Source organism: Rhinolophus ferrumequinum, chromosome 17, assembly GCF_004115265.2.
Source record: "Rhinolophus ferrumequinum isolate MPI-CBG mRhiFer1 chromosome 17, mRhiFer1_v1.p, whole genome shotgun sequence".
Lineage (NCBI taxonomy): Eukaryota > Metazoa > Chordata > Mammalia > Chiroptera > Rhinolophidae > Rhinolophus > Rhinolophus ferrumequinum.
The window spans coordinates 15,338,775-15,363,346 of NC_046300.1; the positions used below are offsets into that span (position 1 = coordinate 15,338,775).

At 45.6% G+C, this 24,572-nt stretch overlaps 1 protein-coding gene across 2 annotated transcripts in view; it reads left to right on the plus strand.

Annotated features, from left to right (window-relative positions):
• The window catches only part of DCLK3 (doublecortin like kinase 3), a 43,427-nt gene that overhangs the window by 13,983 nt on the left and 4,872 nt on the right, over positions 1–24,572 (plus strand). Inside the window, exons 1-3 of one of the 2 annotated variants that reach the window (XM_033131626.1) lie at positions 4,601–4,672; positions 7,402–9,251; positions 23,759–23,891. In XM_033131626.1, the coding sequence (XP_032987517.1) occupies positions 7,452–9,251; positions 23,759–23,891 (1,933 nt within the window). In that variant the 5' untranslated portion in view covers positions 4,601–4,672; positions 7,402–7,451. Of the gene's footprint in view, positions 1–4,600; positions 4,673–7,401; positions 9,252–23,758; positions 23,892–24,572 lie in introns of those variants that run through there. The other variant, XM_033131627.1, reaches the window with a different exon arrangement.

Consider the following 24,572-nt stretch of genomic DNA (forward strand, 5'->3'; position numbering starts at 1 on the left):
GGACCATGCCTTGAATATTTATGGAAAGTTCTTCCTCAGTCTGGTGTACCTGAACCTCAGATAAATAGCACAGTGGAGTTAGTTTATTTATTTCTTCTTGAGTGAACTTGGGTAATACGTATCTTTCATGGAACCTGTCCATTTCATTTAAGTTGTCTTATTCCTTGGCATAAAATTATTCATAATGTTCCCTTATTGTTATTTTTTATATAAACAGCCTCAGTAGTTTTCAAATGTGTCGTCTCTCCTGAATACGAATGAAAGCTATATATTTTTTGGACATATTTCCTCTTACATTATTCGACTTGCTTGCTTTTTAATTATATGTCACACATGAAGTTCATTTTATCAAGAAGTCAAAATAGTTTAAAAACCACTTTCTAAAGAATCCGCAGGCTCTTTGCCACCTCTGACTGGTACAATAATAGGTGCTGGAGGTACCTGCCTGCCCCTCAGTTAAGCATCTGATAAATGAGGGATCAGAGGCTTCAGGCCGAGGCATTGATGGATGGTTCAGATATTCCAAGGGTCTTCACATCAATCTAAGATCCATCCAAACCCAAGCACAAAGATGTAGAAATGAGATAGATGTGCTCAGTCTTTCTAGAGAAAAGCAGATGGAGGAGTTTGCTTTTAGAATGATTTCTGCAGCCTCATCTCTAGGGTGTGGATGGGATGTGGGGAAGCTCTAGCTAGCCTAGTGTTTGTTGTCGTGACACAGGTCCATGGGCTCCAGCGGGCCATTGGAGGCCCTTGGGATGGGATAACCAGACAGAAGAGGAAAATATGGTGAGGTCTTGCAGACATCAACTCAGCTGCAGACTGGTCCCAGGTAGGTGTACTATAGCGCTCCCTTCCACATGAACACGCCCAAAGAGCCAACCTGGGCAGAATCAGGAAAAACAAACCAAATTCAGCCCAAATCAAGGTTGTTGTGACTCACAACTGCAACAGACAGGGAGCAAAATCCAGGTCATAGGAAACAACAGCCGGCCTGGGAGCCATGCCCTCTTGGAATTTTACTGAGCGAATGGTGATTCCCCCCTGACCCCCCAGGGATGAAATCTTGGGTGAGTTGGAAGTGTTAGGAGGAAACATTAAACCCAGGGGTGAGACAGAAAGATAAGCTGTCCCCAGGGACCAGCATCAGATGTCTGGAAGGACAACATGAAGGACAGGGTGGCAGCAGAGAGGCTCCTGTACAGTGGCACACAAAGCAAGGGCGACGGGCATAAAGCCTTCCTGTGATGAAATAATCGGAAGTCGGGAGAAGGGTTCATCTGGAGGAACAGCAGTCGGAGAGAAATGGTTATTGTGTGGTCACTGGAATGTCCAAGGCCTCACCAGCCCTGGGAGCAAATGAGGCCGTGTTAATATTGATGTCCAGCTTGGAGTCCCAGAGTCCCCACCTGCTCACACAGGACCTCAGCCAGCGTCCTCAGAGTCCTCAGGGCAGGATGTCTCACCTGTGCTCAGGTACACTGTGGCTCCTGTCTTCCTTCAGTTGTTGTGTCACTCCTCATCCGCCCCATCCCCTTTGCTGTCCCCTGGCTGTCAGTGTGTCCCCAGGGTCCCACATTGCCCTCTTCCCCTGGGGCCCTGGGGCCTGTGCTGCTTACTCTGTTGTATCTCATTATCTGGTTCCCAGCGTCTCCCCTAGGCTTTTGAAACACTAGCTCCATTGACGTCCATCCCTAACCCTGTGTTCCAAGGGTTGGGAGGTCAGGGTGTAGGTGCCATGCCCTCTCCTCTTTTTAACGTTGCCTCCAATGCTTGTCTCATCCCAGGTGTCCTCCGGTGCCTGTGCACAAAACACCTCCTTCTTCCCCCTTCAACTACCCACTTGCCTGCCCGTTTGGCAACTGGTACAAATAGACAACAGAGAAATAAACTCATCGCTGGGCCAAAGCTGACCCTGGGTCCCAGTTTGGATGTAGGTGGGTCATGCTTCCGTACTCCAGTGTTCATTAAATGGATATGTACTGGTCCAGGGGCTTTATGATTTCTCCCATCATGTTCTGCATATTTTGGTCCCACTAAACAGTTTGGTGAAGCAAGAGATAGTCTGTAGCAGGGCCTCTCAAACTTGAATGTGCACCAGACCACCTGCGGGTCTTGTTAAAATGCGGAATCTGCTTCTGTAGGTCTGGGGTGGGGCCCGAGAGTCTGCATTTCTAACCAGCTTCCAGGTGATACCAAAGCTGCTGGTCACTTGGGGTGGTCAAATTCTAGATCACGCCTCCCCCGTTTCTGTGTGCTGTACTTACAAGAAAGCCCTTTGACAAGGAAATCACGACTGGACTTTTTGTTTCACTGCACTGGTGATGTCATGTTTTGATTACATATCACACATCACTTACTTACATTATGAAAATAAATGTACTGTTTATTATAGTACTTCTTTAAGGAATCAGTCAGTGTATGGGCCACTTTGAAATTAGGGATAGTTGAGTAGTACTCCCAGAAGGATGCTCTGGACCTTCTCCTTGGATCTTTGCTTCTCAAAGTGTGATCTGTGGGCCAGCAGCACCGGCATCACCTGCGACCTCGTCAGAGGGGCAGCATCTCAGGCCCCACCCCAGGCTTAGACTGACTGAATTGGGAACTGCACTTTACCTTGGTACCCGGCCTGTGTGCGCGCGCACGCATATTAATGTTTGAGAAGCCCTGCCCTTTAGACCTCAGTACATCAGAAGTGGTAGCGCGGGTTTAGCCACTTTAGGAGAAGGTATATTCTTTGTTATGGTTAAGAAAGACAGCTAAAAGATTAATTTAGTAGTATATTTTTAATTAGTTAATTATTTTCTTGATCCTAAACTTGATGGTTAGTAGCCCAAACAAAGTAATAACAAATGATGAGAAAGGAAACTGGGTTACTGTGACTTCCAGTCATTTTGGTAGCCCTTTCAGTATACTAAGGTGTAGGGGTGTAGGGCTGACCATCGTGGAACCAGGTGTGTGAGTTCATCTGAATTGTAGCCGCAGATAGGAGCTGACCCCATCAGAGGTAATAACAGCAAAATGCCTGGGCAGTTACTGAGTTTATAAGCTCACACCAGTCAGAGGATCCTAGGATTAGTGACCAGGAAGTTTATCTCCCAAGATGAGCTGTCTGCTTAGACTTGCTGGAGTGTTTCTCTTACTATCCTGTCCCTACTGGCTTTCTATTTCAATTGCGGTACGACTGACAAATTCACCCTGCAGAGTGACAGTTAGCATCGGATTCTCTTTGTCCTTGAGGTGTATGTGGATTTGGGGAAAATCTAAGGTTCCAAGATCCATTTTCTTTTGGAGAAGGAAGAAGAAAACAGAGTTTGAGTGCCTGCTCTATGCTAAGCAATGTGCTGGGTGCCCTCAGCAGGAGTGAGATACTAGGTTTGGCAGATGTGGAAACAGGCTCTGGGAGGTTATATTACATTCCCAAGGTCAGAGCCTGGTAGAACCAGGATTTAAATGAGGTCGTCTCATCCTGTATTTAGTGTTCTTTGCACAATTCTAAAATGCAGCTTTCACAAACTGAAGAAATGTACTGCTCTCCCTTACCTGTATCAGTTGCTCTTTATAAATGCTGCTTTGGCAGATTTCCTGGTAGTCAGTGGATGTCTGTGATCATGTTTTCTTTCACTGCACTTAATCTGTTGAGGAGGTCTGTTGTGTGATGTCTACCAGTGCTGCAAGTAGTTACGCTCAATTATTTATGAGAGTTGGAAGATTGAGACTTGACATATGTAGGTGTTTCATGTTGGGGCTAGAACCGGTTTCCCAAATCTCCAGTGACTTCTGGGTGTAACTGGGTGGAGTCGGGGATCATCATCCCGGAGTTGCATCATCCATGGTCTCTGCTTTTGGAGAGTGTAAGTTTAGTTGAGAGGGAGAATCCTTACATCTATGAAGATGAAGTACCAATTAACTGAGATGTGCAGAATGTTGGTCATGCTAAATGTTGGTTTAATGAAATGAGTAGGTCTATGGCTATGAACTTGTGAGGTCAGAGAAGGTTTGGTGGTGGATGTGAGTCATAGGTCTTGCAAGATGGTAAGGCTTGGACGTGTAGGAGGTGTGAGCGTGGAGTAGGGATGGGATGGGATGGGATGGGTGGGGGCCACTGGATTGTGGAGGGCCTTATATGCTAAGCCAAAGAGTTTGGTTTTGACCTTCTGGGATGGTAATAAGGAGTCACTGTAGGTTCTTGAGCAGAGGAGTGGCTCAGCGAAAGCAGCGCTTCTTGTTCTGCTATATCTGTGGGGTTTAGACTGGCCCTGAGGAGAAACCTTACAAACATTTGTATTTGTGGTGTATGAAGCAAAGCAGCAGAATGCTTTGTTAAATCGAGACCAATTTACGTTCCTTAGGAAGTTAACAGAAAAACAAGGGGCTACAAGAGCATCTTTTCTCTGTGTCACTTCCTGGGAAGCAGCTGGCTTGGTGACCGAGGACTAGGAATTGGGATGTTTAATTTTTATTACCTGTATCCTCATTAACTATTTACTGTTGATGTAAGGACAAAGGTCATATTAGGTTGAACCATATGAAATTTCTTCTGTTTTTTATAGGTCAATATGGGTAGAACTACTGGCAATTTTCTACGATTCCGTTTAGTGACTTTTGTAAGTTGTTGTTGGAGACGGCTAGACACAGGCTGGCTGCTGGCTGTCTGGTCGGGTTGATGGGGGTAGGTACCCGGATAATGCTGCCGACAATCAGCCTAAAGGTCCTCAGAGTGCTGTAGTGCTTGGGAGAGGAGACTGCACCCAGAGCCCAAGGCGTGTAGTATGTTCTTTCTCTCGTAATGTTTGTTCTTCCTGACCACGGACCAGGCATTCAGAGTCTGCTAGTTTTATTATTCTCTTACCTTGAAAGAAGAAAACGGCTCTGGACTAAGAATTTTAAAGGAGGGAGGAGAGCTTGGGGAAGAGAGGATAAAAATAGTTGCATCTTGAGATTGTTTTCCCAGCACTCCCAGTAGCGTGATGCAGACAGAACCCAGTTATGTTGGAGAGGTGGGGGACTGAGTTCTCACTCTGGCCCCAGAATGGCAGAGGTTTTAAATGAGTTCGCAAATGCCTGGGCAGGGACTGAGTATGCCTGAGGGTTTGGCAGAGGCTGACCTGCTCTGTCTTCATACCGTTTGTGTTTGTGTCCTAGGATGGGGGCCACTCTTGTGGAGTCTCTCCTGGGTTCAGGGTTGGGGTGTTCCCAGATTGCTCCCCTACCCCCAGCAGGAATGAGGGCTGATTCTGAGGTTGAGTCTCCTGAAAGTGGCTGGGCACAGCCATCCCAGAGAACATGCCCCTTTCGACCCCAACTCTGGGTACCAGGGTGCCAAGTCATCTGTCATCACACCCAAACTCCATGGTTTCACTCTTTGGGACCTTGAGGCCACCGATCCCATCATGATTTGCTTCTCGGTCATCCTAGGTTACCACTCAACATGGGAGCCCCCACAGTGTCCTGTTCCATGAGTATTCTTCTTTGCCTCCCTGATATCCCATACTGGACCTTTCTCTGGGGCCCTCCCAACCCTCTTCCATACTAAATTCTCCTGCATCTCTAAGGTATTCACTGATTGCTCCCCTGTCTTCCTGGTTCTCTCCTGAAAATCCCTCTCCTGTCCCTTCCCTGGAAAAAGAATTCATTTCCATTTACTTAGCCTAACAAGTACATACTGTGAGAAGCAACTACTCTGTGAGAAGCAACATAAGGAGAACAGATGAGAACACTGGTCCTTGCGTGCATTTGAAGGTCACTTTCCTCAGTTTTCCCAGTGAGGAAACACTAACTGGAATTACTGCTGTGGATCTCTCTCTTTCTCTCTCTCTCTCAGCATCAATTCTCAGACAAAAATGGAGGCAGATTAGAGAGATTATGAGAAGAAAAGAAATAAAAGATGTCCATAAATAGTTTCACTATAAATGTGATTTTTCAGCTCATCAATTTATGGCATGTGGGAAGATCAGTACCAGCCACCACTTGTCATCTAATCTGACACCTGTGTCTAGATGGGAATCATTGCAGAACAGATTGCATGTTATTGTTAAAAAACATTCTGTGTAAATAGGCTGGGCCAAATTGCCCATCCTGGTGCATCTGGAGTTTCTGCCACAATTGAAATGCACTTTAAAAATCAGTTTTAACTTCTTTTTAAAGGAAGCATAAACGGCAGATTCCTACCTGTAGGATATGACATACGGACCCTGTGGGGTAGCGTTAATAATTTGCAGCCCACCCTCATGGTTTAATTGAGCTACACATTCTGTCATTTTCCTGTTTCCCAACGTGGACAGGAATCGAAATTGAACTACTTTTGCCTCAACTACTTTATTCTCTCTGGGTACAGTTGACCAGGAAATACAGTCTTGTTTTATTCATTTATTCAGTTCATCTGGAAATACAATGATAATGAACACATTTTCATTATTACAGTTCTAAGCATTCATATGACCGTGGATTTTCCACCCCCTCTTTTAATAATGAGAAGAAAAACCTTTTGGAGAAGAAAGTTTCTATACCTAGACCTAAATCTTCAACTTTCTTTTTTTATAAATGCTAGTGCAAAAAAATCTCAAGAGTTTTAAGAAATACCCACCATGTCAGGTTAGCCCATGAGTTCTTGTGAAGCCAGATGAAGCTGGGCACAGAATTCTACATTAGATTACATTTCTGTTGATCATACAAAAGAGATATTAAGATCGTGAGGACACTATTAGTAACTAGCAATTATTGTGCCCTGACTGTGTGTCAAGCATTCCTTTAAGTGAATTTTAGTCATTTTTTTGTTTACTCTTCACAAAAACCCTGGGAGGAAGGTGTTAGCATTCCTACTTCACAGATGAAAAAAACTGAAATGTGTGTGATTTGCCCAAGTGCACACAATCAGTGGCCATGCCAGGATTCAAATCCAGATCTGTCTCAACCTCTGTGATCATAATCTCTTCACATATTGCCTCACCTTGAGTGGGTTGAAAGTCAAGCTGAGAAAACTTGTGGTGGGTAAAATGTGGGTTCTTTAAAGTTCCAGAATGTTCTGACCTCTTGTTGGTATTTCCTGGGTAGCAAACCTTACACCTTTTATCTCAGTTTTAGATCCTTAAAGGTCAGCTCTCTTTAGGATAGCAGGAATTGTGTTCTCTGAGTCAGGCCTGGCCAACCTGGGGGTCCCTGGGAGGACTAGAAGAACCACTTCAGGTCCAGTGCTGACTCCGTTCCACACTCCTGGTCTCTCACAGAGGAGACTGGGGATTAGACCTAAAGTGTAAAGTCTCTATTGTTTCAAGCAGATCCTCAAAGATCACCCTTATAAACTGAAGTGGAATCAGTAATCTTTAGTAAAGTTTTGTTGAAGGCCAAAGGGCTCTTTGCACCTATCTTGACTAATACTGTGTTGTCATTTTCCTCTTGCAGGACATCGAGGCCTATGTGACCACTCTCTAAAATATTTAAGCTCGAGAATCATGGAGCGGAGGCTGCATGGCCCATGGCTGCCTGCTGGCCGAGGGAATCTGGAGAAGCCCCCTGCCTCCATGGTGCCCGTGTTCAGCCCGCAGAATGGCCTTCACTCCGCCCATGCTGAGAATAGCCCGCTAAAGCCCAGGGTGGTGACGGTGGTGAAGCTGGGCGGGCACCCACTGCGGAAGATCACCCTGCTCCTCAATAGGCGGTCGGTGCAGACCTTCGAACAGCTCTTAGCGGATGTCTCAGAGGCCTTGGGCTTTCCAAGATGGAAAAACGATCGTGTGAGGAAACTGTTTAACCTCAAGGGCAGGGAAATCAAGAGTGTCTCTGATTTCTTTAGGGAAGGGGACGCTTTCATAGCCATGGGCAAAGAACCATTGACGTTGAAGAACATTCAGGTGGCCATAGAAGAACTGTACCCCAATAAAGCCCGGGCCCTGACATTGACCCAGCACAGCCGGGTCCCTTCTCCAAGGCTGAGAAGCAGGCTTTGTTGCAAGCCTCTGAAAGGGGGTCACCCCTGTGGGGAGACCGAGACCGCCAAGAGCTGCAGTGAGGTGGCTGAGTCCAGGGCAGTCATGAGACCCCAGGGGAAGACCCCTGTGGAGCCGGTGCTGGAGGACAGGGCAAGGGCCCAGAAGAAGTGGGTGAGGGGAAAATGGGAGCCTGAACCCGGTAGCAAGCCACCCAGGGAAGCTACTTTAGAGAGGCATGCGAGTGGAGAAAAGCACCTGGGGGTGGAGATTGAGAAGACCTCAGGTGAAATTATCAGGTGCGAGAAGTGCAAGAGAGAGAGAGAGCTCCAGCAGAGCCTGCAGAGGGAGAGGCTCTCCCTGGGGACCAGCGAGCTGGACATGGGCAAGTGCCAACGGTATGATGTGGAGAAGCTGGTGAGGACCAGGAGCTGCAGGAGGTCCCCCGAGGCCAACCCTCAGGGTGGGGAGGAAGGGTGCAAGGGCGACAGCCACAGGAGCAGTCCCAGGAACCCCACTCAGGAGCTGAGCAGACCCACCAAGCACACAGACAAGAAAGAGAACAGAGACCCAGGAGGTCAGGAAGGTCATCTGCAAGGAGCAGCCAAGGCTAAAAAGGATCCCATGGAAGCTCAGCCTGTCAGAGAGGAGGGGTTGAAGGAGGGGAAGAAAGACACCAGGAACAAGCATGGTGGCTGGTTCCTCAGGGAGCACCAGGCCCACTCCGAGAAGCTCCCCAGGACCCGAGGGGAGGAGCAGGAGGCAGAGAAGGAGAAAAAGCCATGTGTGTCAGGAGGGAGAAAGATGCTTCCCAGAGATGACCAACCTCCAAGGGTAGAAAAGGAGCCCAAGACGAGGCCAGAAGAAAGCAAGCCCGAGAGGCCTGGTGGCCGGAAGCGGCGGCCAGCGGGCATCATCTCGGCCGACGTGGAGAAGCATTATGAGACCTGCCGAGTCATTGGGGACGGGAACTTCGCGGTGGTGAAGGAGTGCCGGCACCGCGAGACCAGGCAGGCCTACGCCATGAAGATCATTGACAAGTCCAAACTCAGGGGTAAGGAGGACATGGTTGACAGTGAGATCTTCATTATCCAGAGCCTCTCTCATCCCAACATCGTGAAATTGCATGAAGTATATGAAACAGAAACGGAAATCTACCTGATCATGGAGTATGTGCAGGGCGGGGACCTTTTTGATGCCATCATAGAAAATGTGAAGTTCCCAGAGCACGTTGCCGCCCTCATGTTCACGGACTTGTGTAAGGCGCTCGTCCACATGCATGACAAGAGCATCGTCCACCGGGATCTTAAGCCCGAGAACCTACTGGTAAGCCCTGACTTTGCTGCTATGGGAGAGGGTGTTTATAGAATATAGGATACAGGAAATATCCATTGCCTCATACTCTGTTACCCTTACGCGCTAGAACGTGACCTTTATCCTGTTTTAACATACTTGTTCCACTATTTAAAACTTTGGTTATCGTTCATAAAAGTTGCTGAGATAAATTGGTTTTCATGAAATTATTGAAAAAGAAACCTTCCAATTGAAATAAAATGGCATATGTTTCCTCATCCCTAGGAGAAAAATACTTCTGCCTTGACACTGACCAGGTGGACTTATTTCTTGGGCGTTTGCATAAACTCTGGCCTAAGTATTGGGGTGTCTACTGATAGCAGCTTCCCCTGCAGGATTTGTGTCCCCCCTCCCATTGAAACCACCTTTGACCCTTTTGAAGATAACTTCTTGCCACGAGAATTCAGAAGGCTCAGCACTGCTGGGACCTGTGTGTGGAGTGGAGAAGAGGCTGGCTCTGGAGTCAGCTAACCTGACTTTGAATTCTGGCTTTCATAGTTGCTTGCTCTGGGAGAAGTCCTTCACCCCTTTGGGCCTCCGTTTTCTCATTTATAAAAGAGAAATAATAATAGTACCTGTTGTGGAAGGTTGAGTGAGAATTGAGCACAAGAACTAGGAGAGCAGGCCCTGACAGCTGGGAGCTGGCCTGACATGCACAGCTCAGCTGTCGTGTCCCCCTGTGGAACAGAAACAATTTCCCAGAATATCAGCGTCAGATAAGGCCAGATGGATCAAGATAAAAGCAAGACCCTTTTATAATCAGGTCCAAATGCAGGTAAGAATAAGATTGTCCAAACCCCAGATACGGCCACATGTCTCCCTTCTGGCTACTGAGTGGCTGCCTCATTTCATTCCTTCCACCTTCTGGGCAAGGATGACTAGAATGCACAGTCACAGAATTACCCTCTTCCTGACAGTATGTAATTCAGAGCAGAATCCTGCCTTTTGGAATCCTTCCCTAAATCGCCTAACACAGCCCAAATCTTACGATAAGTTCAGCGAATACCCTCTTCTTAGGTTGGATGCCTGAATCCCAGTGGTGTGTTCTCCCTTGTGGCAATGAGCCAGTAAACCCAGTGTGGTCCTGAACTACAAGTGTGTTCCTGGGCGTCTTTGTTAGGACAGCACACTTACACTGTCACCCTCTGGCACCTTTATCCCACTTTCTTCTTTATAGCCCTGATCACCAGCTCATCCTACTATATTCTTTTGTTTTCTTTCTCCTCTTACTGGAAAGAAAGGTCTATGACAACAGAAACCGTTTTATTCAGATTGTATCCTGAAACAGTTCTGTCACATGGCGGACATTCATTAAATATTAGTTGGATGCATAAATGAGCACAGACAGAGCGTGATGCCTGGGAAATAGTAAGCATTCCATCGGTGGCAGCGACCGTCCTTATTATTACCTTAGACCAATGCTGATATTAAGTGGGTATCTCGAGTAAGCACTCAAAGCCAGATTGCTGCAGGTAAAGCAGTAGTGAATGGAGACAGCTCCATGAGCCACAATTTTTTTTTGGGGGGGGAAGAAAAGGAGGGACGTGGATTTAGCTTCTTTCCTTTAATTTCCATGGCTGTATACCCAGCCTGGAAACATTATCCCACTGCGTTCATCTGTCTGTAAACTGCTCCCTCAAAGAGAATGAAACGCTGAGTGAGTCAAGCTAATTATCTGGTGAAATGAGGTCTACGAGTACGTGGACCACCGAGTCAAGCAACCATATTTTTTGCCCAAATTCATAGAATTGCTGAACTTTGACTTGTTGCCGAAATGGTCTGAATTACCACCAAATAACTCTCCCTTTGGAAATTCCATTTTTGCCTTAGCTGAGTGTCCTCATCTTTCTTTGCTTGCCTTTTGTTTCTGTCTTCTGGGTCTAGATGCAGATAATCTCCACGTGTGATGTGTGCGGTACCCTGTTTATGATGGCCACTTTGGAAGGGCAACAGAACAGGGTTCTTTAATGACCCTCTGATGTTTTCCCTGAATTGTCCCAGCAGGAGAGGTTCTGACTAGCGCCTGCGCTGGTCTCATGAGCTGAACATTTTGGGCACGTGCCTCATAATGCATTATCACAGTTATACAAATTTTCCAGGATGTGGAATGAGATCATTTACCCTAGAGGACTGTTTTCTTTTGGGGACAGTCATCTGAGCTTGCATTTTCTCGACAAGGTGCGGGAACCAATCTGTCGAGCTGGCCCATTTCTTGGGCAATAGGGACTCTCACTTATATTAAGGGACTTGTCAGCAATATTTAAAATGGAGAAAGTTAGTCCTGCTTTAGATTGCATGGAGAAGTTCGCTTCAGGAAGTAGAAAATTGCAAGGTATTTAGTCCACACATTTAGTGCTAACTGCCTTAGACAAATCATTTGGCAACTCTTCATAGCTTTAAGTAAATAGGTGTTTTTAGTGCCTTTAAGGTCAGTAAAGTGTGTTTGCATGTTGTGTGTGTGTGTGTTCTGTGAGGCAAAACTTCAGAGTAGCTATAATTTTTCAGCCTAAATACGTGAGTTGTTTATTGGTGTTAAATGTAACTTATATTTAGACCCTTTTTTTCTGAATTTGAAGAAAACCCACTTTTTGTTTTGTTTTGTTTTTTAATAAAAAACTTTTTTGGTGCTGGTATGGCTCCTTCTGAAACTGTAGAAAGCTATCTATTTCAGCTATCTTTTGTGGAATGGGTTCATATCTTTTCTCCCCTGTGGATAATTTTGTCAGCTTGCGTTTACCAAAATGAACAGGCCTGTCACATTCATAAACCAATCGTCCTTTTTTTGGGTGAGAAAAGTTCAACATACCTATTGTTATATCAAAAGTTAAATGCTAATGTCAGCGCTTTTTGTTTTTTTCAGACAGATCTGGATTGTTTTGGACTTGACAATGGGATCCTAATCTGGGTTTAGAAAGGTGTTACTCTAAATTTACTGAGATGATAATGACATTGAAAACTTGGTGGGTCTTCTAAGATTTAATATTAGTAAATATCACCATGGTGACTACTGTTCTCTCAAATAATCTTCTCTAATTTAGTGCTCTGCACTTATGTTGAGCATGTATTATCCAAGTAACTTTATGCCTTGAATGAATGGCTGCTGTCTCTATTAACACCTGTCTTTGCACACGGAAAAGTGATTATGTTAGAACTAACTTTTGATCCCATGGCCAATGCTGCTTTCAGAGACTTTCTGAATATGCTAAGAGCTCTTAATGATACAGCAAGCTTATTATGTTGTTTTAAGCAATATAAATATTTGTATTTGATAATTGGGTGCTAGAATAAAATTTTAGGCCTATATTACTGAGTTTGTCTATTTCTACAGATCACATTTCCTGATAAGATGCAAGCTAGTTCTCCTCTTCTTTTCGACTTATTTAGACTCCTGAGGTCTTGCAAAAGAAATTTTAATTATGAGAATTTCCAACTTGTAGAAATATCGGTGTTCATTGCTTCTTCTTCCGGTGTGTGTTCCCTTGGTGGAGTTGGGATGGGCTGTGTGGGGTTGGCTGGGCCCTGGGAGGAGGGAAGGATGGAAACAGGAGCCAGAGAGGTGATGATGATTAGACCAGCCCACACAGGACGGGAAGTGGACAGGCCAGGTTATTTATGACCAACAGCCAAGGTATTCCATACAGCAAATAGAGCTGAGTTGGGGGGCAGGGAGAAACTGAAGAGATGTCAGACAGGAGCAAGGTCATTTGAGAAAATCTGTCCCAGACTAAGGGAAGAGAAGGGACGGTTTTCTGTTCCAGAAACTGGGCTGAAAGGAATGAGGCTGGTGGACAAACACTATAGCCCGGAGTGCTTGGAGCAGAGACCCTGGGAACCCAGGAGAAATGGTGGTGGGGACAAGTCAAAGCTTGGTCAGGGACAAAGTTTGTATCCTCTTTCTGGCCTTTTATTGGTTCTAGGAAGGAATAGGCCCTTCTAGATTTTTAACTGCTGAATGTGACTAGGACAGGGCAGTGACTGATGTCCCATCCCAAAGGTGGCACGGAAAATCCAGGATTAAAAAATGTCCAAACACACTCCTTGCCCATTCTTTCTCTAAAATAAACTCGTTCAGCCATTTTGTTCATTTTAATCCCCTAAGTTGTTTTTCCACTTCTACTCTGATATACAAGAAGGACTCAGTGATTATTGCTCTGTTAGTGGTTCTGCAATAGTTATCTCCGATCAGCATGGCTTTGCTTCTACCAGCTCTAATTGCAATCTCCTTTTCCCTGAGCTTCCAAGATGGAGGTGTCCGTGTCCTCTCATTAATGGTCCAAGTATTCATGAATGCATTTATACACCAACTGCATTAACTAAAAGATGGTAACAACTGTGAAGCATAGCTTATTAAGATATACTTAATAAAATGAAGAAATGTGGAATTCAGCAATAATGTGCAATCTCTAAGAAATAGTACAGTGACACATGCCTTCGGGTCATTGGTTAATATTGATCAAGTCAGCGAGAAGACAGGTTTAAAAGGGATAGAACTCATCCCGAGACTCTCAGGGTGAATTCTGTCAGGAAACGTGACAGTTAACTTTATAGGTTTGTGTCAGTGAGAGAGGCTCTCAGTATCCATTTCTGCAGTTTCTAGGAAAACAGAAACTATCCGAATAGTCAGTGAACCCACATATTGTCCACATAGACAGAAGCTACAGTAAATTTCTTAAAGTCTTCAAAATTCTAGATCCTGGGTCATCTTGGTAACGGAGGATTTCTGTCTTCTGTAAGTTCCTTTTGAAATAGCCACCTAAAAGTAAATTTGAAATAGATAATTTACTATCTGTAGTAAATTGTCAACAACAAAGGCAACTTAAAGCATGATTCATAGTTATTCACCTTGTTGAATGTCTTTTAAAATTGTGACTTCATTCCGCCAAGGAGTCCTGAAGTTCAGGTCATTTACTAAATGACAACGGCCTCCTATTATCCTCTTAATAACTTGTATTCATGTGTGTTGTCACCTGTCTAATAGAGTGATTTCTTGTGAGCCGTTTGAGGGTCTAAGATTAAATTTCTTAAACCTCTGTATTTTAAGAAGGTCCTTAATCTGAGAAAGCAACTCGGTGAATCTCTTCAAGTTTTCAAGGTCTTAAGGTCTAGTTGTCTAATTGCAGTAACATGAAATCCCCTGGTTTTGTTCCAACTTCTTCCACACATCCTATATGTTAGGGGTTATGTAAGAACAAGGAGAGCAAGGATGGAAAGAAGGAAGGAAGGAAGGGAGGGAGGGAGGGAGGGAGGGAGAAAGGATTGAAATAAAGATAGAATTAGAGGTAGAGATAGAAAGAGAGAGAGAGAGAGAGAGAGAGAGAGAGAGAGAGAGAGAGAGAGAGAGAGAGGACTACTCAGCCTTGCTCCTTAATTCTTTCTCTCTCTCATCCATTCAGCCTTGCCAAGTTGATTGGAATGTTCTGACTGAGCCTTCTGACGAGGACTCAGTAGAACTTGCATTCTATGTGGACGTGGATATACTGTTAATCCCTCTCCATCCTTTAATATCTAATGTACCATTTTGGGCAAGGACACTCCACTTTTCCATATTTAGACAAAACCCTTAAAATCCCTTTCAGGCAGGTGAATAGAATAAATAGAATCAGGTTAAAGGATTATTTGTCCAAGAATCTCATGTGGGCTGCACCTCCAGACATCTGGCCCGCCGTGCCTGCTTGAGATGGTCAGTTTCTTCTCGAGGAACCCCCTCTAATGTTTTGACCCTCTCAGATCTCAGGGTACCGCTGGAGGCCCGTGAATAGTTCATGGTGACCACAAGAATAATAATTCTGTTTGAAATAACTTTGGCTTTACTGAGTAGGACTTTGACCTTGGGAATTTTGACACATTAGTTGTATGGCCATGTAATTATGGGCTTGGTGTTCTGCGTAGGTTCATGATCTTTCCCAGGAGGGGGTTGGAAGCAGGACCATAAGGTAAGGATGTGTGTCCATGAACATACTGCCGGTGTCTGCATCCAAGGGAGCAGCATGAATTGTCAGGGCTGAGGAGAGGATGAGGAGGGCGAAAGAACACCTTTACGGGCTCTCCTTCTTACAGCTGAGCTACCTTCCAGGTAGGACTACCTGACTCATTCAGCACCTCTCCAAACTTTCCCGTGCAGAGGAATCACCTGGGATCTTGAGAAGGTGCAGGTGCTGATGCTGTAGGTCTGGGGAGGGGCCTGAGCTGCCGCATTTCTGATAAGCTGCCAGGTGATGCCGGCGGTCTACAGAGCACACTCTGAGGAGCAAGGGCTCAGACAATAAGACATCTGGTTATCTCAGGTAACAAGAAGCCTGGACATGGGCCATTCCAGGGATGGTTAATAGAGCAGGTCAAAAAAGTCAGGGCAGTTCTTGCAGTTTCCCTCATGGCTCCGAAATGTCTATCATACTTCAAGCATCACATTGTCACACTCACATAAAAGGCAGGAAAAGCAGCAGTGAACTCTTGGTGATGTTCTTCCTTTGTGAATTGGAGGAAAATCTTGCTCGGAAGCTCCTCAGCACACTTCCTGTTCTATCTCATTGGCCGGGGTGGGCCACGTGGCCTCCCTTGGAAAAGAGGAATGGTTGTGGTGGTTGACTTAGCTCAGTTATGATTGCCACTTGGGCTGGGCCCACCTTTCCTGATGCACGTTGCCCAAAGGCTGGATAGAATCTAGCTTCTGTTGGCAAGGAAGGAAGCCATGGGAAGGGACCACAGTGGCGGCCACACAGCTACAAACACTGTGTGCTTCTGAGGCCGTGCAGATTCTGTGTCTTCGAGGCTGGTAGATGGGTGGGGCGATGGTGACGGAGGGCTGTCTGGGCCTGATGGTTGGGCCCTGCTGGCCTGTCCATCTCTGTGTGCCAGCCATTCCAGGAAGGCGCTTCGTATGTTTGTTTAAGTTTCAGGTGGCCCTGTGGTGAGTGAGGTTCTTTGGGGAATGCATTTTCCCGTGCTTTGGCCTGTATTTTAGGCTTACCTTGGCTCCTCAACTAGGTGCAGTGAGTGGAGCACAGGAAACGTTCGAAGGACACATTTTCCTAGGATAGTACACTTTTGAGGTGCTCAGTTATGTTTTCTCTTGGGGCCTCTGCCCAGTAGCCTGGCCTTTGGGTACCTCTTCCCTTAGGTGATGATTGGGGGTAGAATTAGAAACTGCCTGCCAGCTATTGCACCGAAGACAATGACCTCCTGGAGTGGGAGGGGAGGCGGAGACTTCCCCACACGGGGCCCTGTCTGGGTTCCCTCAGCCTCTCAGTGTGGTTCAGGGCCCAGCACGACTTCTACTCAGGCACATGCCACTTCTGGGACGGCCTGCCACCTCCTCCCTCACTTCTCTCCCCTCCTCCCTTGTGGGGTCATGGGGATGCTTCAGAGTGCTCTTGCAGGGGTTTTGGTGGACTGCTGGTAGAGCATAGATCTGGGAGACGACAGCTCTCGGGAAACTGTGGATAAGAAGTGCTTGCCAGGCATTTATTGCCAAAGTACGTACTGTATTATCTCCCAACTTAACACAAAAACAAACCCTTGTTTTTTCCACACACACCCTTCACCTACTACCCCATTTTTATGATCTCCTACACATATACACACACCTTGGAAAAGGTGTCTATACTCACCGTTTGCAGTTTTCCATGTTCCATGCTATCCTGGACTCCAGCCAGGCTCTCATCCTCATACTGCATGAAACTACCCTTGTCCATCAGAAACATGGGGCCACAACTGACCCAGCTGCGGGGATCAGGAACCTCAGAGTCACCCTTTCCTCCTCCCTTTCCTCCTCCTCACATTCGATCCATTCTCTAGTATCTTTACCCTGAAGATGACACTCCCTACCTCCACTGCACTGCCCACGACCAAGCCACCATCCCCTCTTGCTGAGACGATGACGGTCACCTCCTCACGGGTCCTTCCTCGTCCTCTAAAGCCATCTTCCTCACAGAAGCCTGAATGAGCTTCTGTAAATGTAACTCAGAACCTGTACCTCCTCTGTTCACAGCTGTCATTGCCTTCCCGTTACACTCAGAATAAAGGCCAAGTTCATTTCCATGGCCTGCATGACGTGGCCTCTGTCTTCTGCTCAAAGCTCCCCTCTAACCACTCACTCGCTCCACTCCTGCTCTTACTTGCTGATCCTACATCAGGCCAAGCGTACCCCTGGACCTTTGCACTTGCTATTTCCTCCACCTGAAAACCTTGCTCCTCAGATTTTAATATGGCTCATCCCTGATTGTTTTCAAATGTTACTTTCCCAGTGAGTTCTTCCTTAGCCACCCTATTTAAAACACCACCTCCTGCCGCTGTCTATCCCAGCCCTGTCCAGTAGAATGTTCTGTGATGATGGTGATATCCGATATCTGCACTGCCCAATACAGGAGCCACTAGCTACACGAGCACTTGAAAGGTACCTTGGCTCTCTGAGACACTGAACTTTAAATTTTATTAAAAAAAGAAAAAGCCACATGTGGTTAGTGGATACTGTAATAGCCAACCCAGCTTTTATCCCACTTTTACTTTTGCATAACATGTATCACTACCTCACATAGTATATTCATTTGAATATTGTTTATTAATAGAAGGCTTCATGAAAGCAAGGAGTTTATCTGTTTCATTCGCTATTCATAGTACCTAGAATAGTACCTGGCACATGGTAGGCATCTAATTAATATTTGTTGAAGGAATATGAGAGGTTAAGTAGAAAAAAATGTCATAGACCTGTCATATGACAGGTCTTTGTCCCCACTGATTTTTTTCAGTCATTTGTATTACTATATCTTTTGCTGTTGAAATGTCAGTTGATTTTAGACATTGGCATTTTGCTGTGAATTGGTTTCTAAGATCAAGTCAGTCCTAATAGCCAGTTGAAAATGGAATAATGGAGGAAAAGGCCGGAGGAACCATGATGGATCCAGAAGTTGGCAAAGATAAATAAGCCTTACCCACGTCAAATATTTTTTCCTCGGGAATCCTCTTGCTCTTTAGTCTATACTCTGCTGCCATCTTCTGTTCAGAGATGATAACTGCATGATCACATTTAAATTATGATCAAAGGAGAGCATGGAGGCGAATTGTTCAGAAAAATAAAGATTCCTCTTGAAGCTTTGAGACCGTCCAGATATTATCTGGGTGCTTATGTAAACAGTATGGACCACGTGGATTCAAAGCAGGATACTTAGGTGTGGCTGGAAAAGGAGGTGATGGATGCAGGTGAGTCAGCCGTCATTACAGGCAAATTAATCTCTCACACTCTTTCCGTTAGAGGGCAACTGAAAACAGAGCCCGGGAAGGACCAGGCCGAAGAGGAGTGAGTTTAGATAGACGAGAAGATAGGGAAATGTGGGGGAAGGCAAGGCAAGATACGTGCACTGGGGCTACTGGCCTGGCCCTCAACAAACCTGGCCCAGGACGGTGTAAAGGAAGGAAAAAGAAAACTCTTTTCCTTTACCCTGCTAGGCTCTGTGCCTGCAACCCGGGACAAAAGATAGGTTAACAAGAGAAAAACAAGAGGTTTTTTATGTGTACATTGCTCATATGTGTGGGAGAAACTCGGTGATGAATGACTGAAAGGGTAGTTAGTCCTTGGGGTTTATACAGCATTTTAACAAACAATAGTACATGTTTAGAGAAGTGACAAGACAGAGGAAAAGGGATGTAGGCTTTTAGGGGTGGCCCAGTGTGGAAGGTAAATGCGTGGGGGAAACTAGCGGGAGGTAAGAGTTGTTTTAGTAAGGTTAGTTGCGTTGATTCCTGTCTCAGTGCACCTCTGGGCTGATAGAAGTCTGGTGATTTAGTGTTCTGCCCTTCCTGGCCCAGGGCGGGTGCCTTCCTCATGGGAAATTTTATGCCCTGCTTCTATGTACGGAGGGGGAGGTGAGAGTACCTTTCCCATATCGGCTGTTTCTCAGGTGTCTTCAGCTTAAAAGAATTAATGTGTCAGCGTGGCATCATTTGGGATGGTATGTTCTGATCCCCGACAAAGGTTTTCTGAGGAAGGGACATCAAAGTGAGCATTTAGTGGGGTCTATGGCTGTCTTCATGGCCACTCCTTGCCCAGTCGGCTGAGTCTGAAGTCCACTGGCCTGATCAAATTACATCTGGTGTGATGTTCATTTGTGGGCATTCTTTGTTAAAACAGGTATCAGTGAAGTGAGGGTCTTCCAGAACTCTTTCTGTACACAAGAATCAGCCTGGGGTCGCGGAGATGCTGGTCCTGGCTCAGTGTATCTGGGACAGCCTGCGAGTTCTCACAAGCTCCCACACGATGCTGCTGCTGTAGGCTGAGGCACGTAGTGGAGGAAGGACTGACAGGTCAGGAGCCCAGGTCCCGCACGGGTCTGCTGGAGGATCCTTCGATGTGAACCCAGAGAAGCCAGACGCTATATGGGGGATCATGGTGCTTGTTTCCCATCTTTGGAAGGGGTGCACCCTTCTTCATTCAGTGTCACCCTAGAGGACAGATTTAGAAAATAGAGCAGAGGTACAAAACAGAGGCAACATAGGGGTGATTCTCCTCCTAAGTTAAGCTGGCCATAACTGGAATGGACTGCTGCATAGAGCTGTGGACACTTTTCCAGTTTGAGATTTCCATCAGAAGTGAACAATAGTCTGGTGGGAGGATGGTTTCGACACGTTTCCTGTTTGGGTGGCAAATTTGATGGTGTCAGAAGTCCCACCGATTCTTGGAGGAAGAATTATTGCAGGAGATTGTCACTCATTTGATTTCAAGGAACGGTCTGAAGCCAAGAACGTGAGATGCCTGCTGAAAAAAACAAAACGAAACAAAACTCACACAGTTAGTGCACAACCGTCAGGGTAATTAACCTGCTTAGGTAGGTGAAATACATGAGAAGCTGCAAGTTACCCGGGCTGCGCTGAAGAATGTTACATAACTCCTGACAGCAGATGTTGGCGACAGAAACATGAAAAACACTCAGCAGTCTCCAGCCACTTTCTGGAAGGGACAAACAACCCCACTGATCTTCACCACCCCCCAGCTTCTGCTCCTGGTGACGGTGGTACTATGGGGTTGATCCTAAAACTCGAAGAGAAAAGCTAAACCACAAAGAGACAAGAAGCAGCATAACATATTTTAGAAAGGTCATAAAACGATTTGAAAAACAGATTTGATACTTGAAAAGGGAATCCATTAGCATCTGGACATTTATTTAACACAATAAAATTTCAAAATGAAAGACTGAGTTTGCACCATGTTTAGTCTGCTGCTAACTACCTCCGTGGAGCCCGGTTTTGGAATTGGGGGGTTCCAATAAGGAAGGGAATTTTGTGATTTTACATAGGAATACGTATTTTATTTTGGTGTATTAAGTCAGCCAGATGCTTTTAATGATGACCTTTTCATTGGGAATATTTACAAATATTTGTGAGGGACGTATTTTTTCACCAATCACCCAGCAAATGTGATTAATCATAGATGATCCATCTGGAAATGCTAGGCAGCGCACAAATTTTTTGTCATTCCCTTCCAAACTAGATTTTCTTGTCTAAATTATTCTAATAATTACCTCCCTGTCTCCTTGTGGGCTATGTCTGCCTGGATACGCAGACCAAGGCAGAATCACATTTTCGTTCTATATCTATGATTTTCCATTTGGTTAGGTTAATTATGGAGACATTGATTAGATTGCCCCATGGTGACTCAGACTCAGTAATGAAGACATTCTGCTTACAGAGACGTGAGCTCACTGGCAGGATCCAGAGCAAGTTCGGAGAACTTCTTGTCTGGGGAGAGCAAGGAGTGGCTGCCAGCCCTGAATTTTGGAGTGTTGCTGTGCCCAGGGCTCTGATGGGACACAGGGAGAACCAGAGTATTTCCCGTTGCACCCCTTCCCCCCCAAGTGCTGGTAGGAGCTTTGGGAACCTTTGTCCCATTCCACTAGAGATGTGAGGACATGTGCCTGCAGACAAGCTGATAATTTCTCCTATAACTCTGATGACCCCAATGAGTCTCTCATTTGGTTGATATCAGTGTTGGTACTTTTTGACCAATATCTTCCCATGTCCTCCATCCCCCAGTCTCTGGAAACCACCATTCTACCCTCCATTTGTATGAGTTCAACTCCTTCCTTCCTTCCTTCCTTCCTTCCTTCCTTCCTTCCTTCCTTCCTTCCTTCCTTCCTTCCTTCCTTCCTTCCTTCCTTCCTTTTCTCTCTCTCTCTCTCTCTCTCTCTCTCTCTCTCTCTCTCTCTCTCTCTCTCTCTCTCTCTCTCTCTCTCTCCCCCCTCCCTCTCCCCTTTATTCTCTCTATCCTCTTATGGATAAATTCTCCTCTGGGCCTGAGACCCTTGATAGTCCCAAGCTTTGCCCTTTATATTGGGAAGAAAGGGTGTCAGGCAGGATGTGACAACAGGTCTTGGGTGGGCTGCACCTTTCCCAAGAGGTAGAGGGAGGAAAAGATGCCACACTTGCAGAATCTTTTATTCAAAGCTTCCTGTTTAGAGATTGTGCTGACTGCTTTCTGTGAGCAAATGAGGTCAGAGTGATGGTTGCGTGGCCAGGCTGCTAACAGGGCTCAGACTACCTTCCGAGAATCTTCCAGGTTTGTGCAGACCCACCTGCAAGGTGCAGCTGCCTAGGATAGCTGCAGAGCAGGGCCAGCCCAGGGCTCAGAGCTGCTGCAGCCAGAGGGCCAGAAGCAGGCAGGTATCGCGTCGCCCAGGTGTGCTTAACTTCCTGCATCCTCGAAATGAGGGGCTGTGAGAACCCTTTGGCTTCTGCTTTTATTTCTTTGCGTCCTGACACCTGTCATGGTGAGGCTCATATGGGGGAGGCCGCTGCCCTGAGTCGAAACATTCTCTGATATTGGGGGGTCCAAACCTCCTATTGAGTTACCCTTCTACCATACTTGTGTGGATACCAACCATTGTTACAGGAGGTTGGAGTTTGGGTTTGTGCCTGATTCGGTAACCTTTCCCCAAAGTGGAAAACCGCCTCCCTAGCATGCAGTACCAGTGTGTCGTCTTCTACTTGCTTGGAGATATGATAGGTTTGCCCCCTCATTGTTTCTTTTTTTAGGTGAAATATATTTTTAGCTTTATTATTTCTTGCATGGTGATGTAAATACTGGCTAAGCTCATCCCCCTGGAGATTCATTTCTTTTAGGTTAAGACCCAGCTTTTCCTGACAGTATCATCTGACGTGAACGTACTTTGAGGGTGAAGGAGGACAGGCAGATGAACTTGGCAGTGAGAGTTGGTTGAGCAGAGATCAGAAAGCCAGTCACCTGGCCCTGCTGGAAGGGACAAGACTCTGTTGGTGGGACATGTTTTGAAGAGAACAAGTGAGAACAGTCACTTCTCTGTGTTCATTTCAGAGTGAGGGTAGATGTCTTCTGGTTTGTTTGTTTGTTTGAAATGCCTAATTCTACCCTTCTCTAAAACCTAGTAGAAGTGAGGTCGAATTTCTTTCACCTTCATGCAAAACATGTCAACACTTAGAACCTAGTTTGTCAGTTCACATACATAGGAATAGATCTTAGTTCAACAGCATTAATTTTTTGTTTTTGTTTTTAGTGTTTATTATGTGCAAACGAGGGCAACCACCTCATTCTGGTTTGCCCAAGACTGTTTTAAAAATGAAAGTTTGTACATGAAAGTTTTAAAAATGAAAGTCCCACATCCTGGGAACCCCCTCAGTGTCACGCAGCCTGGAACTCTCGGTCACCCGAGGGTTAACACTGGGTGGATTACAGACATGGAGTGAAACTCTTGGCATAGGCCTATTTGCTGGCAATTATCACCTGCCTCCCCACCGCCCTCCTTTTTTTAAACAAATGAGAAAACAGAGGCTCACATCAGAAAAGAAATGTCCAAGGCCATCCAGCTGCAACTCTTGGAATTGGAACGAAAGACTCCTGGTCTGTTTGGTTCTTAACTAACCCCCCCTTTGTCCCCTAAATTAGAGCCTTTATTTAACGTTCCTCCATTGCTTGTCTACTTCTTCATTCTAATTCCGAGTAGTTCTTTTTTCTTTTTTCCCCTCTGCCTAGGCTTAGTATGACCCACAGGCCTTTTCTAGTCCTCACTCAAGCTAGTCTGTGCTCAAAACATCGTTGATCCTTGTTCTAGGTCAGGGCTGCCCAACAGAACTCCCTGGGAAGGAGGAAATGCCCTATATTTGCACTGCTTGCAATTACTGTAGCCGTTAGTCACCGATGGCTGTTGAACACTTGAAATGTGATTAGTGCATCTCAGAAACTGAATTTTTAATTTAATTTAAACAGCCATCTGTGGCAATAGGGTGCTACCATATTGGAGAGCACAGTAAATCTGACTCACTGGTTCTTTAGTTGGAAATATGAGCACCTGTCACCGAGATCCAGCTGCGTTTATCAGTGTTGGGCTAAACTATAAGCTCGTGTAGGTTTATTGTTTCTTATCCTGACTTTTTATGCTTGTTGTCTCATTAGTTTTCCTTCCTTGTTCTCATCAGAATTTTGATGGTTTGGGGATTTGGTTATTTTTTTTTTTTTACAGGTTCAGCGAAATGAGGACAAATCTACCACCTTGAAACTGGCTGATTTTGGCCTTGCAAAGCATGTTGTGAGACCTATATTTACTGTGTGTGGGACTCCGACTTATGTAGCTCCTGAAATTCTTTCTGAGAAAGGTGAGTGTTACCATTGCTCTGTGGGACTCTGGCTCACTTACTATCCTGTTTTATTTTTAACATTTAATATTTTGTATTTTTTTTCAGTATGGAGTAGTCAGAAATCTCAGAGAGTTGGCACTCAGCTTGCACTATGATTTTAATGGAAATATTTGAAGCAGATCTCTTTGATCAAAGCATGAGAACTTTTTCCTCATCAGGGCAGCCTTATTATAGAGAAGGGATTGGGGTGTGTGTGTGTGTGTGTGTGTGTGTGTGTGTGTGTGTGTGTGTGTGTTGGCTGGACAGTAAGATGAAAGATGGTGGAGAATTGGGTGGGGAGCTTCGTGGCACTGACCCAACGCTACCTTTAATGGGAGAGAATTGAAGCAGTTCTTATGGAAACTGGCTGAAAAATTCCTCCAAAGGAATTTTTTTGAAATGGCGGGGTCCCATTTCAAACCCTATGAATAATATTTATAACCTGTTTCTATATTGTATAAGGAGCCAATGAACTGTTTTAGTGACACACTCTGTAAAGTATATGAAAAGGAAATCATTATTATTATATGGCTCCAGACACATGAATGACTGTTTAGCCACTGAGGCACTCCAGGAGAAATCCGTTTAGGCACCCTCCGTAAGAAGGGAAGGCTCTGGATGGGTTGTAGGGAGGTAGGGCGAGGGGACAGAGGCATCAGG